Here is a 17,198-nt window from a genome sequence, read left to right as displayed (position 1 = left end):
TCGATTATATTAATATTCTGAAAGGGCTAGATTTGACTTTCTATTATTCACACCTGGCTCTCTTGCACAAATTCATCGAGTATACAATAACACATTCATTAAGTATTATGACTGTTTTCATAAACTTCGTTATAAAATTTAACATAATTTATACACACTTTATTATCTGCAATAAAGACCCCAATAATAATGATAAAATCAAGATTTCGCTTGTGAAGTGAACCAATCTGACAATAAAACAAAGGCTTGAGACAGTACTCTGCTTATTGACAAAAACAGTGGAAATACGGAACCTAGAACTAAAAAATATATGTATTTATAGGCTGTATATGTTACAGATTGATCTCAGTTGCGGTATCATCGAAAATCAGGAAGAGACGGACAGGCGTTTTGTTTTAATATATAACTCCTCAGCGGCCCACACCCACGAACCCATCAGGGATAGAACCCGATAACTTTCGGCCTTATAGTGAACCCTCAACGATCAGGACCATTGGGTTAGGTCCGAATGTTATGATTTCAACTTCATACGTAGTTAACACTCACCTAGGAATGAATAATTAAACATGAATTTTGTCTTCACTACTGGACTGATATGAAGACAGAGAAGAACCAGTGAGAACCATTTGATATCAATCTATAATGTAAGCTAACTTTTTAAATTGAATGTTGTTCACAGGTACTCTATTTTATCAGCAATTGTAAGTGAACTTACTTTAGGATGGATTCCTTATGTTTCATTGATGTCTTGACTGCTAAAGTCCTACTAGTTCTGGAGTAAAAGTAGCTTCTGTCAGTAGATGGCCATTGTGATGCATCGTAGATTGCTAAATTTTAAAGTTAGAACTATAAAGTTCGGATTAAACAGTTTAAAAGTTATATGTGCATAGAAATGATGAGTCCTTTTTTTATTCAATCTCGCATCAGACAGAAGATGCTTAATGCTGATAATTTCGCTGAAAATTAACTTCAAAATGAATCCGTCCTTCTTTTCATCCAATCGGAATATTATGATAAAGCTTTGACAGAAATGAAATAAATTCCGACTGCAGAAGCAAGAGTAAAATAAGGAAATTCCAAAAAAATTAAATTAAATATTTTACAGGACACTTGAGTGGAAACCGCACTTTAAGTGTAAGAGTTAAAGATACTCGGTTGCTCAAACTGATATAAGTGAAGTGGAGTTCGAAACTGATACTTAAAATTTGAAAATTAAATCCGTTAACCCCTTAAGCCACCACTACAATTAGTTTCAAGTAGTTAATATGTATTCTGAACTCAAAAAACTATTTTTAGTTTAAATTCATTCAGTATTGTTTGTTTGAATGTTCCCATCGATTTGTTAGGACTGCAACTGGTCAGTCTCTAATTGGCATATGTGCATACTGTGCGTATTGCCTCAATATAGCCTTAATTCACAAGCATGGTAAGCAGAGATGGATTCAAACAAACAATACTGAATGAATTTAAACTTCACCCCATCGCACAAGCAAGTGACTATCAGGACTCAGTGGCCGAGTGGATAACGCGATGGCGTTTGAAGCGAGGGTACTGGGTTCGAGTTCCAGAGTGAACATCAACTCTGGGATACAGGTACATCCAGCTGACGAGTCCCAAATAGGGCGAAACGCGCGTCCTGGATTCCACTGCTAGCCACTATCCATCTCTGCTTATTTTTAGTTTTTTTTGATACATATGTTGTCCCCGAAATTAGTCCCGTTTGACTAATTCGTTTTCAATCTTTTTACTTACATACTCGATTTTTATAATTGAGGAGAAGTAACTCAAGAATTTATTGATAGTCAACCAGAGAATGGAGAAAAGAAAACATCAACAAAGAATACTTCGGCTAACTATGAGACAAATACATGTAGCTTTAATGAAAAATGTCACATTATTAATTCAAACTTCAGTTCAACCACTTCAGAAGATTATAATCACAATGCCTCATATAATCCATACTCTAATAACGATCCAGTCGTTTCTTTCGGTGAAAATTGTAAAGCTCATGATTCATTTTACCCACCTTTAGTAAATAAAACTTGTGTAAATTCATTGATCCATCACTTAGTCACTTCTTCCACTACTACAACTTTGGATCCATTCTGTACAACACATATCAGTAAGTGTGAAAATAAACAAATATATTGCTCTTCAACTACATCTTCACATTTAAAATCTATAGAAAATCCTAATCTTGAGCCTTCAACCTATCGAGAAGCATTCAACAACATTACAAAACCATTTAATTTTTCAGAAAATACAAATTCTTTAAATTTTGACAAGAATGAATTCAATTCACAAAAGATACCCGACAAAACAGAGTTTATATTTCAAAATAATCACAATTGTTTTTCATCATTTGATTGTCCTACTTCATTAATCTCATCAACAATTTCAACAAATAAGATTCATGAATCAGATCATAATACAAGTCAGTTCCTTGAATTTAATTCAACACAAACATTTTGTAATTCAAATAATAATACTGGATCGTCAATAATGAGAACAAAATATGATACAATTGTCAATCCTAACACTTCATTTAAAACAAACTACTTAAATGATTTTGAAGTTAACAGTACAAATCATAATTCAGAACAATTCTTAAGTGATCAATCCATTGAAATAAACAAATCTATGTTAGAAAACAAATACCATGAAAGTTACATAACAGATTGTTCACAGGATGTTCCTATGGATTGTATAAATTCAAGTAATGATCATTTTAAGAATTTAGATCAACAATTGAAAACAAATTATTCATATCCATCACAATTTAATAAAGAATACATCAATAGTAACTTTTATCATTTACAGGGATATCAAAAACCAAACCCTAGTTCTTTAATATCATCCTCTACTCTTAGAAAAAATACAATTACAGACTATATATATCATTCGGAAGAGAAAAATACAATATATCCTACAGATTATCTATCACATTCAGTAAATCTTAATGAAGATAAACTTATTCGACCAACAACAAATCATGCTGCTGCTTTAGCTGCAGCAGCAGCTGCAGCTGTTGCATTTCATCATGAAGTAGTCTGTCAACAAAAACATCAAGAAGAATATACTCAACATATTGAAGATATTAAACAAGTATATAAACAATCAGATGTTCAATTAGAACAACAAAATCTATTCAATACTAATATTACTACTATCACTACTACTACTACTACTACTACTGATACCATCAGTAATATGAATAACAATCATAATATAAATTCTATGAAAGATGGATTAAATATGATCCAAGAATCAATAAATACACCATTAAATTTTTTAAATATGTCTAATATGTTAAATGATGAAAAACAAAATTATTCCAATGATCATTTATTAATTACATCACCATTAATACAATCAATTCAAACAAATTATAAACAAAAAATAATGAAACTCAATGAAAATTCATTAAAAAATTATAAAAATTCATTAAATTTATCGAATAATAATCAATATAATTATAACCTTGATCTATTCACTCATTATTCATTAGATTCAAATAAACAACCACCACAGCAACAACCACCACCACCACAGCAACAACCACAGCAACCCCAGCAACAACAATATTTAACTAAAGATACATTAAATATTCATAATTATAATACTATAAAATATAATAATATTACTGATTATATTCAATATAATTCTAATATAAAATTAAATCATGAAATTAATAAATTACAAATTATACATTTAACGAATGCAATTATATTACCATCAAAACAATCTTCGTTAAAACAACTACCATATGAATATAATAATAATAATAATACCAATACTACTACTACTACTACTACTACTACCACTACTACTACTAATAATAATAATGGTAATAATAATGATAATGCTACATGGAATTCATTACCAAATGAATGTAATAATCTTTTTAAAAAATTTGATGTATCACCTCATGTATTTAAACATATAGGATTATAAGTAAACAGTAATGATTCAAATATATATAGAGAGAGAGCATAATATTATTTTTAATAAATAGTAAGTTAAATTTATAGTATTTAAGATGAATAGTTTTTAATTGTAAAGATTTTATTATCTTTCCAAATAAAATTATCAAAAATATTATAAATTATTTGACTAAATTATCAGTTCTGGAACGGCTGAGAGTGAAGAGAGTCCACTTTACCTTTCGAAGTGCTCTCACATGGCCATGAGTATACAGTCATTGTCAAAGAAGTTATGCTAACTGTCTTCTCGTACCAGAGATGTTCTTTGCGAAATTTACGGGACGTAAAGTGAATGTTTGGTGCTTTAACGGGGTTGGAAAATCCTTATTCTAAACCAATGGTGCACATGGGTTCTAAGATCCTGAAGGAACAAATGGCGTATGAAACTATTGTCGGTCACCGGCTACCACGGGGCTGCATCTCCTGACAGTACTCCACTGCCTTATGGATTAAACATCTAGGTCAAGGGCACAAACAGCTGCCCTCTAAGTAAACCACCTGCTTCAGTTTAGGAGCTCGGGTAATAACTAAGTCCTCACACAAACCAAATGATGAAGTGTGGAGCATATATATTCGGTGCCTCCTTGTACTAATATTTATATGTTTGAATAAATGAATAAATGTATCATTTATTTCAATCATCTAGTATATCAAATCAACAGCCTACTCACACTTTTATAACTATGTGTACGTTGTTAAAATTTGGATTGGTTGTAGTTAGATATAAACACCATCGGATGCCTGCCAGCTCAGTGGTCTAGAGGTTAAGTGCTCTGGCGCGAGACTGGTAGGTTCTGGGTTCGAATCTCGCGAGGCGAGGTCATGGATGCGCACTGCTGAGGAGTCCCACAATGGGACGAAACGGCCGTCCAGTGCTTCCAGGTTTTCCCTGGTGGTCTAGCTTCAAATGACTCACGCTTTCAACTAAGAAAAATAATCCTAATATCAATGAGAAATAATAATATCAAAAAGTGAAAGAAAATATTTTCTACTTTATTTGAAATTTATTTATTTGATTTAATAATTTGTATTGATCTATCCGACTTAGAATTTTTAGTATACGACTGTTTCCAGTTGTTGTTGATGGTTTCCTTTTTGAGTATTCCGAAATTTTTGTGATGAAAAGGTGATATCTTTGATTTAATCATAAGATATAAAACAAATTTTACTGATCTAGACCATCATAGAAATCCTGGAAGCACTGGACATCAGTTTCGTCCTAGTACGGGATCGTAAATGCACACGGCTGAAGAGTCCCATACTAGGACGAACCGGCCATTTAGTGTTTCCAGGTTTTCCACGGTGGCCTAACTTTAATTGACTAATGAAACCAACTATTAAATTACTACAATCTACACAAAACACCCTTTCTAATATTTTACTGAGTTGAAATTTTTGGACAGTTAAAACAATTTTTCATATTAAAAAATACATATAAAATATAATACCTTTCTATTCATATGATTGAATCCATAGGTGCATTGTGATGAAATACTTTTTTTCGAGTATCTGGTCCATTTCTTGTCTTCACGTAGGGTTTTCCTAAAGATTTATTGATTATCTAAGTAAGTTTAGACATCAGTCTTATTGATAGATACTTAAATATCATAACTATTAAGCCACCACATCACATATCATAGTCTGCTACACTTTATTTGCGTTGATATATACTATTGAAGAGTATCAAGTAATACATAAGACCAAGCCTGTACATTTTATCCAAATGTCTTTATCTAAAATAACCCTTGATTTCTTCGTCTTTTCATCAAGGTTGAGATCTTCATAATTCAGTGTAATTAGAATATGACTGATATTATACAAGGGATAAGAAACCTTAAAACAAATTCAGTATACTTGGTTTTTATGTAATTCTTGAAAGTAATTAGTATAATACTTATGAATACTTAAAATACAATTATTTCTGATCCCATGATACGAATCACGTCTTAATAATTATATAGATATCTCTGTAAAATCGTACTTAGAAAAATTACTTTCGAAATGAGAGGAGGAACTGACCTATACTACTAAATATCAGTCGAAATACCTAAGTTTATCCTAAGATCGAGATAATCTTTTGTAAATGAAATTTTGAACGATAGCATAGATACGAGAATATGGAAAAGAAAAAGACAAGGGAAGACATAGACCGATAACCAAATAAACAAACAGTATGCATATTTACATTTTAAAATCAATCGTAAATGATTAATAATGGACAAACAGTAATCCAATACAGTCCAGTTGCCAAGACTAGAAATAAATAGCGAAGTTACAATAGCATCATGACTACATTATTTAAAATCTTGGACAAAAAAAAGATATCAACAACATATCCTGAAACCAAATTGTAACATCATATCGTGAAACAATAAGGCCAGCGGCTGTTTAATACCTCTTGATCACGATTATTTGGCCAGCATTCAGGACATAAATATGACACCTGTTATTATTATTATTATTATCGCCGTTACCAGTAGTATTAGTATTATCTAGTCATAGAAACAAGACTTGGCCCCCATAAAGCTATATGAATCAGTTACAATTCCATATCAACAAAAGTATGAACAATACACCACCATTAAAATAAACAAAAAATAAGTTAACATACAGAAACACAACATTAATACTAATTAATCCCTTAAACATATATCGGTAAAATCATTACAAAATAAGGAGTACACCAAAACAGAATAAGATTTCTTTTAACAATAAGGTAACTAGCTAACTAATTATTTGTCTTCTTTTTTATCTCCAATATAACTAATTATTATTATTTTTTTAATTCTCATTATTTCTACACAACACCAAAATCATCCCATCATGAATAACCAATTAATAATTAAATATGTTATTATTAGAAATTATACATCCTTTTAAAGTCTTACACTATTTATATATGATGCTCAGTGTCTTCAGTGTTTTACATCCATCTGTATTTCCTTACTTACTTGCTTACGCCTGCTATCCCTCGTGGAGGAACATAGACCGCACACCAGCATTCATTAAATCGAATTATGAAAAATCAAATAATTAAAACAAAAAACACACAAATATTTTGTCCCATGAAAAGTACAAAACGAATTTCAGTATTAAAGACTATTACATAATACTGTCGAAACATTTGACTTGAACTGTTAAAGTTACGAACAGGATAGACAACTGAAATGGATCCTTTTGATACTATAGTGTTCTTTAACCTAGATAGTTTAATTATGGAGCTTTTATGATTATTCTGGTCAACTTATGTGTTTTGATTGGAAGTTTAATCTATAACTATAGTTTGATGAGATCACTTTATCACAAAGTTAAAGGTTTGTTTGATCATGAAACTCAAGGATTAGTATGAAACTACAAATAAATGTCTTCATGAAAATGATTCAGTGAATTGTTAAAAATGCATTTTGTGGTGAACAGTACATTAGAATTGAGGTTAATAAACCTGAGAAGAAGCATTCACTTAATGAATTGATAATCATAAATGATCGAACTGAAAGGAACACTGATTAAAGATCGTAAACAACCATAAATAGTACATCTCATACATTGAAATTAGTTCTGTTTTATAAAACACAATGTTTACGATATGTCAACCGTAACTGTGTAGACAAATATATATATATATATCCTGAGTGGATTGACTTGAGATTGCCATCGGTCAATTTAAAACAGTTGGTAAACAGTACAATTTTACTCTAAATAGATGTATAAAAGTCATATCCAACCATTTTCCATACGACCTATGATTATTATTCAATAGATTGAACTGGATGTTTTTATCTCCTTATATTATAAAAAGTTTCATATTATGTACTATCTTCCCTAATACACCAGAACTATCATACCAATTACTTACTTACTTACGCCTATTACCCCCAATGGAGCATAGGCCGCCGATCAGCATTCTCCAACTCACTCTGTCCTGGGCCTTCCTTTCTAGTTCTATCCAATTTTTGTTCATTCTTCTCATGTCTGTCTCCATTTCTCGGCGTAATGTGTTCTTTGGTCTTTCTCTTTTCCTTCGGCCTTCAACATTCCATGTGAGGGCTTGCCTTGTGACGCAGTTGGGTGATTTCCTCAGTGTGTGTCCTATCCACTTCCAGTGCTTCTTCCTGATTTCTTGCTTTACTGGATGGAATCTGGTTTGTTCTCTCCCACAGTAGGTTGTCGCTCATAGTGTCTGGTCAACGTATCTGAAGCATTACGCGTAGACAACCGTTAATAAACACTTGTATCTTCTGGATTATATTTTTGTAAATCATACTAATTACATGTAAAACAGTGTTACATGCATTTTTTTTATTTAAACCATATTATAATTTTATCATTCAAGAACTTCACTATTGTCTAATGACCAACTAATTTCATTAAAAATATGTTTCTCCTTTCGTGTAAGTTAGAGCGAATAGTTTCACAGTATTTGAGCGCCGAGTTGATGTAAGACATTAATTAGGAGTAATATATTTGTAAAATCTCAGCGAACAAATATATTATTCCTAATTTATGTTTCTCTTTTTTTTAATTTTCAAATGATAAACCATATTAATTATGGTGGAATTAGCAAAAATCTAACTGGAGGGGTTTTATGGAGATTTTAGTAATTTTATAGTTGAATTCATGAGTCACTTGACATTAACACTGTTGGATGCCGGCTCAGTGGTCTAAAGCTTAAGCGCTTGCGCGCAAGACTGGTAGGTCCTGGGTTCGAATCTCGCGGGGCGGAGTCGTGGATGCGCACTGCTGAGGAGTCCCATAATAGGACGAAACGGTCGTCCAGTGTTTCCAGGTTTTCCATGGTGGTCTAGCTTCAATTGACTTATGATTTCAACCATTAAATTCATATGTTAAATTTTTACACTTTACATTATTGGCTGAATAAAATATGAAATAATAGTAGTGAACAAATAATAATTTTCTTTGAGTTTTACCAGAATTTATTTTCAACTGTAGACAGAGTAAGAATAATAGTAGTTAGATTTTTATAGTTAAATTCATGAGTCAATTAAAGACAGACCACTATTGAAACCCTGGAAGCATTGGACGTCCGTTTTGTCCTATCGTGGGACTCTTCAGTAGTGCGCATCCACGATCCCGTTTGTGGGATTCGAACCCAAGACCTACCAATTTCGCGCGCAAACACTTAACCTTTGGACCACTGAGCCGACATCCAACGGTGTTGATGTCAATTGACTAATGAATTCAACTATAAAATTATTAAAATCTCCACAAAACCCCCTTCTGATAAATCTAATTTAATGAAGAATTTCATAGTTATCCTATAATAGTGACCAAGATTAACTAGCCTTAATTCACTGCCCAAAATATTTATACATTAAACAAAAGCTTTATCATCTATTAACCATATCATATATGTAATCACTTTCATTTCTAAATCATTTGACAGTTTTAAAATTTAAGTATATGGAACAATTACTAAGTATGACAATTAGATTATTGTACTATAGGTAATTTAAAAAGAAAACAATTACATTTTTCAATTTATATATATGCATATCCCCTTTAACTGTTTTTAGTCTTCCAAAATTCAGTCCTCTTATCCGAATATATCTATCTATTTATATGTAGGCTTTATGTGGTTTGGACATATAAACAATAATAATACCATAACATTACACACACACACACACTTGTTTGTAAATATATCTATCATGAATATAGAAGATTTAGATTGTATATGATTTATATGGATACATTCATAATAGAAAGTGTATACATTCAATGACCTCATAATTGGATCATATAAATTCACTTTTCACATTATATCCATATACATAAATATAAATATCATTTGTCAAATATACAAACATTTATAAATGTATCTATAGTTCAAGATGAATGATTAGATAAGGACTCCACAAAACCCCTTCTGATTAGATAAGATTTGATTTTTGACCATGCGAAATGTATCGTTATGTAACATTATATAGATATTCAATAAAGGTAGTTTTATATTTGTAGTCAATATTTAGTTTACCCCCCCCACCTTTAAACATATATATAATGGTCAATGTAATACTCATTCATTTATACACATTATATATGACATGTGGAGAATATGATGTAAGTAATTCACTTATAATAAAATAATAATATTATACCTAAATTCATTTGATGTTGTTTGTTTGAATCTTCCCATTGATGTGTTAGGACTGCAATTGATCATTGGCCATATGTGCATACTGTGCGTATGGATTCGATATAGCCTTATAATATTATACCTGTTTCTGTTATTTGGTAGCCGTATATATATAAGGAGAAATCATTATCATTTGAATGAATCTCTTAAATTTTTTTGGTGAAAAAATGAATTAAATCTTGACATTGAAATATTATTTATTGTCAATTTATTGTTTAAATTCATTAGATGGTTTTAAGTGTACAACGCCACCATGTTGAATATTTTTTAAAATTTTTTTACGATATTTGAAAAATTAAGATGATAACTCCTGATGTAATCAACAAATTATTGAAATAAATAAATAGTGGGATAGAATACGTGTCTACAACCGGGTCTGTTGTGAGATAGAAACCCAATGAAGACGGTTCCTCAATTTCATGGATTGGTCTAGAGGTTAAGCGCTCACGCGCGAGACTGATAGGTCCGAGATCCAGATCTCAGGAGTCGGGATCGTGGGTGCTCACTGCTGAAGAGTCTCACAATAGGACGAATCAGTCGTCCAGTGCTTCCAGGTTTAACATAATTTCTCACTGAGAATTTCATTTCATTTTCTAACCTTCGTTTTATTTACTTTTTTCCGATCCGATAAATTCAGATTAAAATGAAATCCCCAGTGTATATTACTCTCTTAGTTACAGTAATGATGCATTAAATGAGCAGAAAAATGCTTGAATATACTAGATATTACACTTCTATTAAACATAGAAAAATTACAGTTATCCACATACATTGTTTTAATACGATTCACGAAATAATTTGGTGGATAGTTCATTTGAAGCGATGGAATCGACTTAAAAAAAAACATGATGGGCACATCCACAATACATTCCCAACAGTCTGGTTATAAATTTATTTGTGAAGGTAACTTAGGTGAAAACAAGGGAAAAATAAATAAATAACTATGTATCAAAACACTAACATTGCTAATCACTTTACAGAAATATTGATTTTATCAACATAATTGGAATTCAGTATCCTTGTTATGTAAACATTAATCAATAAATTTATATAAGTAGGTAAAACAAATCACCGCTGATGAATCCCACACTAAGACGAAACGGCCGTTCAGTGCTTTCAGGTTTTCCATTGTGGTGTAGCTTTAGTCGACTCATGAATTCAACTATAAAATAAGTAATATTTGTTACGTAAGTAGAAAACAACAGATTGTTTACTTGAAGTGTATTGGGTAACGTGTGATAGTGACGTAGTAACAGGAAAGCACTTGTATAACCTCTCTCTAATCAGATTATTCGATTAGTTCACTTATATTGCTAGTAGGATCAGTGACTTTCTATTTACTAATCGAAACACATCGACCAACGAAAAACAATTAATACTTTAACGCCGATTGATTGTTAAACTCGTAACTTAGTGGTCAATCAGAAGACAAAGGTAGAAAGCAGACCAGTTTTCTATTGTCTTCATTTCAATCATGACTCAAAATTCACACAATAATATCAAGTAAAATCTTGATCGTACATTAACATACCTGAGAAATTATAATACCGATATAACTACTCCGTAATTGGAAAAAGGACTAAGTAACAAGTTTGTATTTAGTTAACAGTTATCTAAAAAAGATACAACACATAATAATAATTTGTGTATCACCCAAAAAGCCTATAGCCAGTATTTAATAATCATACACTAAAAATCTAAACAATAATTTCAGGTAGGATAGTGTCGAAAGTTCAACTTTTCCCTATATTTGTCCCGTTATAACACCTTTGTTGATTCGATATTAGTTTCAACATTATTGCCAAGAGTTATTATGAAGAATTCAAATTCACATGATTACTATTTTTGATTGTTAATCAACACCATTGAAATATGTATCAAAACTAAAATAGGGTTAAAGTACTGTTGCCTTTAAAGTAAAAGTACATAGTAATTATTGACTACTCTTCAACTTTGTTTAATACGAGTTAAATGATGAGTTATTTGGATTTTACTCTGTGGTTTACATAGGATTCTCTTAGTAAAACAATCATTTATGTCTAATATAAAACTGCAGTATTATTCTTGATAGAAAGCGATCAAAGTGAGACGATGATTGAATCAACGGCACCGGAAACTCACAAAATGTAGTTACATTCAATAGGGAAAACAATAGATAATAATAAGCAGTAACATAAGGTTCCGATTAAGACCATTTGGAAATCGGAACTAGAAGTAGATAGCGTAAAGTTTGAAACCAGCTACAATCATAATTATTTAAATTTATCAGAATGGGGATTTGTGGAGATTGTAATAATTTTAACAGTTAACTTCATGAGTCGATCTAAGCTAGACTGACAATGAAAACCTGGGAACAATGGACGGCCGTTTGGTCCTGGTATGGGACTCCTCAGCAGCTTGTATCCACGACCTCACGCACGGGACTTGAACCCAGAACTTTCGATCTCTCACGTGAACGCTTTAAATTTTACTGATAATCACTACATAGAAAATCTCTATTTAAAAGAGTAGTGTTTCTCCCTAAAATATATATTATTCACCATCATAGATTATAGTTTGCCCTGTGATATTCTTTGACTCAATAAGATATAACGTTCTGGATGTGTTCCTTGTCGATTCGAGTATAAACAGTTCAAATCTATTTCTGATTACCTTATAGAATGTGCTTGATCGTATCAATTTTATGTTGATGTTTGATTCTTTTTAAAATAGCCTGATTTGTATTAGGTTGATAACAATCAACAAAAGCCAAATTTATTCTAATAAAGTAGAACCACCAACCGCTTACTGAATTAGTGTGAATAATTTATAAAAGTCTATTCCCCTTACATGTATTCAACTTTAATTAACTAACTAGAAATTTACAAATGATTTTGAATGATTTTACTTTATAACTGAATGATAGTGAAGCGATATTTTCACTGAAATACTAAATGTTAGTAACACTATTATCCTCTTTAAAGAAATCTCAGCTTTAACTATCTTTTCATTTAAACTAACCTTCAACACAATATACCAACGAAACAGATAATTAAAATCAATAGTATTAGGTTATTGAACTGATTAACACATTTATTCTTCCTTAAGGAAGATTCGATTCTACATTATTACTTATTATGGCTTGATATTGGTATGATTATTTTGTTAGAATTGCGGACACAATGGTTTATTTGTTACAAAATAACTGAACAAGGACTGATACAGCTTGATGTTAAAGAGAAAGTCAGACTGCAGAAGATTTACTTATGCATCAACCAAATATTCACAACTAATTAACCGCTGGAAGCCTTGAAATATTGTGAATTCATATTACTCGACAAATCTTATTCTTCTCACTTGATTTAAATATACGATTTAATTAAGTGGTTATTAGTCAAGTTTTAATACATCAAATTGTTATTTATTGAAGCTAATTAATCAATAATTTTAATGTATGCATACATCAACAGACTAATGGATCTAATTAACAAACTGATTTACAGCTTCCTGACATTATTATCTAGTGTTTTATCTTTATCAATATTCAAGAAAGGACATAATGCTTTTATCACACATTACTAGCAGATAAATAAAATTATTAAAAAGATATTATCTTCGATAAATATCAGTAGTCAAAATCTGTCATTGTTGTAACGTGCGATGTCTGAGAGTCAATACAGATACTCAGTCTTTCTAAACACGAGTCCAATTAGGTACCCGATGGAAATGACTGAGATTGAGAAAGGAAATCTGTTAAATAAATCGGATCGGTATGTATATTTACTCACATACATACGTCCCTTAGAAAATTAAACCACCAATTGTGTATACTTCATGGAAGCCATTTCTTAGCCAACCACGTAGAATTATCATTTGAGGAATTTATGACTGGCCTAATGAATTAGTTATTGGAAGCTTTTTTTCTTTGTATTGATCTCTTATCTTCGATGCTTTATTCACAAACGAAATTGTATGATTGTGCTTTTATCCCTTTATTACTTTCTATGTTACATATTCAGTGAAAATTTAAATGAGAACTAAACAAAGTTGTAGCTTACATATACTCCTCACAGAGTTTATCATAAAGATTAAAAATTATCATAGAAACTCAGTAAATAAGATTTGCAGATAAAAATTCTATTCACAGAACCATCTCAATTGATGTTTTTCATTTACTAAAAATTTAATTAACTAAATTTGGGAATGTAGATTGATAGATTTTTTAGTGACTTTGTGATATCATGCTTCTCATTAGTCTACATGGTTAATGATTTAATCTCTTTTGAGATTGAGCATATTCAGTGGTGTGAAAAGTTTCTAACAAGAAAAAAGTAACTATTCATTATTTCCTGATTTTCAATATTTCTTCCCAGTTCAAATCAATTCGTGATGAAAATCACTTTCAAATTAATTTCCCTTCCATACAAATTACCGAACTAACTATATAAAATAAATAATTCATTTTAGAGATTTTACAACTCAAAATGCACACTGCTGAGGAGTCCCACAATAGGACAAAACGGCCGTCCAGTGCTTCCAGGTTTTCCGTGGTGGTTTAGCTTCAATCGAATCATGATTTCAACTATGAAAATACAAAAAAAAACTAAAAAAAAGGGAGAGCACCTTATTTTAAGGAATTAATTTGTTGTTTGCTCAAAACGGTAGCATTTTGTAGAAAAACTTTTATTTTGTAATTTATGGAGTTGAGATCATGAGTCAATTGAAGCTAGACCACCATGGAAAACCTGGAAGCACTGGACGGCCGTTTCGTCCTATTATGGGACTCCTCAGCAGTGCGCATCCACGAACCCACTCCCGCGGGACTCGAACCCAGGACCTACCAGTTTCGAGCCGAAGCCCTTAACCGATAGACCACTGAGCTGGCATCCAACGGTGTTAATGCCTAACTTCAACTGATTCACGAAATTGAGCAACCATTCACCAATGTCATCAGTGAGTTACTATCTCACAACAGACCTGGTTGAACTCCACCGGTTACTGCTTCTCACTAGAACTCCAGGAAATACCTCAAGGAGTCAGTCACTAGTGAGCACATGATCATTATCAGAAGGGGTTTTGTGGAGATTTTAGTAATTTATAGAGTTGAGATCATGAGTCAATTGAAGCTAGACCACCATGGAAAACCTGGAAGCACTGTTTTGTATCAAGAACATCGGTTAGCAACATAATTTTCTGAAAATTTCAATCTAAACTTTAATTTATATGAAAAGGAGTTAAGAATATATACTATAAGTATAAGTATGATACAGTACTGTGACTTGAAAAAAGAACCTCATTTATCACTATGGGTTATGATAAATTTATGGAATTTGTTTGTTTAGTTTTGTTTTATCATCAATATGATCATCAGATGATGTAAGAAAAGTAAATGTTTCAATGGAAAATCGTATACTACTTTAAGGGATTTTGTATTCTATTCCTGACTCATGATATATACTACTTATGTCGATATAAGTAGCTCACATTACAGTATGTACCACTAATCAGAAGTGTAATACCTGTCAGCAGAAGATTGAGAGGAATGAATTGAAGTGACTAGAAAGAGAAACAGAGGAGAATTGAAATAAAAACTGGATTTGAAGAATGAAGAAGTATGTACTGGACAACTGAAGGAAGATTTACAATGGATAATTTTCATATTTTATGAATTACTTTGAATAAACTTCAATCTACTGACTCAATACAATCAGTTGGGTCACTATAAGAAATGAAGTAAACATATCTTTAATAAGCTCATTTCAATTTTAATAAAGCAGAGAATGATTTTACATATGATTTGAGTTTGATTACTTTGAAAAAGGGTATAGCTATCTGGGTAATGATTTTTTTTGAGGGGGGGTTGCGGGACATTAAACTTGCAATTAATCATTATAAATGTATCAACTTCTCTATTACTTTTTTCTTATACTTTCTAATCCCTTTCCGTTTTACAGGATTGAAACAATCGAAATGAAAAACCATAGAAACATTGAATCTATAACAATGAGAAAGTTATCATGATATTTTTAATTCAGAAAAATAAAAAAATTATTTTCTAATCTATCAAAAGAAAAAAAATCAAAAACAAAAAAACGTAAAGGAATAATAATAAGAAGAACGATGCGCATTTCCCTTGTCAACAATATTTCGAAAACTACTGAATAGAATACTTTGTATCCTACAAATTTTTTTCCTTTCGAAAAATAAAAAAAAATAAAAATTATGTAACTTCATTTTATTGTTTTATTTATTCTCACTTTATAAATATTAATTTCTTAATCAATATTATGTTTATATTAATAAATAAATCATATTCAATATTAAAGTTTGGAATTTTTCTATTATTTAGGATTGAGGATTGAATTTATTTTGATCAATCTTTATTTTTAGTATATGTGCATTCTGTTTTGGATGATCTCGATGTAAATAGTTACAAGTTATTTAGAATAAGTACATTTAAGACTGTGGTGGAATCTAGGACAAACGTTTTTTTTTCTTAATTTGGGAAATATTGAGTAAGTGTTTCTGAGATGGTGGTGAAGATTTGTAGCTCAAGTGGATGATTTTGATGGAGTTTTATTCTCTGAGCTGGATGGTTTGGTCGTGGAGCTTTCATCGTCCTTTTGAGGCAAACCCGTGACAATTACACGGAAGTCTGACCTCCTTGAAGGGCCACTAGCCCCACCACCCCCGCGATTGAAACCTCCTCTCCGGAACTGGTTAGGGTTGGGACCGCCATTCCCATTGTTAAAACCTCCAGTACGTGGTAACTCAACTCGCAAGGCGTACCCATCAAAGTTGTATCCGTCGCGTCCACGAACGGCATCTGACGCATCACTGGGAAAGCCCACGTCATATAAACACAACTTACAGCTCGTCTTCGAACTCAACGAATGCAAACGGTGGACCACGTCTTTGTCCAGCTTTCAGATCGATTGCTGCAATCGGACCATACTTTGAAAATAGATTCTCGATATCTCGAGTTTTGGTATCTGGAGGCAAATTCCCAACATAGATCTTGTGAGTAGTTCTGGACATTTTGATGTAGGTTCTAGATTACCGCCCAACAGAGGTTTTGA

At 31.6% G+C, this 17,198-nt stretch overlaps 1 protein-coding gene and 1 non-coding gene across 2 annotated transcripts in view; one reads left to right on the top strand and one right to left on the bottom strand.

Moving 5' to 3' along the window:
- Smp_143190 (hypothetical protein) overlaps positions 1-17,198 on the top strand; it is a gene marked incomplete at both ends in the record, with an annotated part of 30,882 nt that overhangs the window by 8,076 nt on the left and 5,608 nt on the right. Inside the window, one exon of the mRNA XM_018796622.1 lies at positions 1,775-3,045. Coding sequence (XP_018651745.1) covers positions 1,775-3,045 — 1,271 coding nt within the window. The remainder of the gene's footprint in view (positions 1-1,774; positions 3,046-17,198) is intronic.
- Positions 14,930-15,001, bottom strand: Smp_tRNA_01818_Pseudo_CGA.1.1. The gene has a single exon. It is a non-coding gene (tRNA).

This window comes from Schistosoma mansoni, chromosome 4 (genome assembly GCF_000237925.1).
Source record: "Schistosoma mansoni strain Puerto Rico chromosome 4, complete genome".
NCBI classification, from domain to species: domain Eukaryota; kingdom Metazoa; phylum Platyhelminthes; class Trematoda; order Strigeidida; family Schistosomatidae; genus Schistosoma; species Schistosoma mansoni.
The sequence above is the reverse complement of the archived record's forward strand: the minus strand, read 5'-3'. Positions and strand labels throughout refer to the sequence as shown.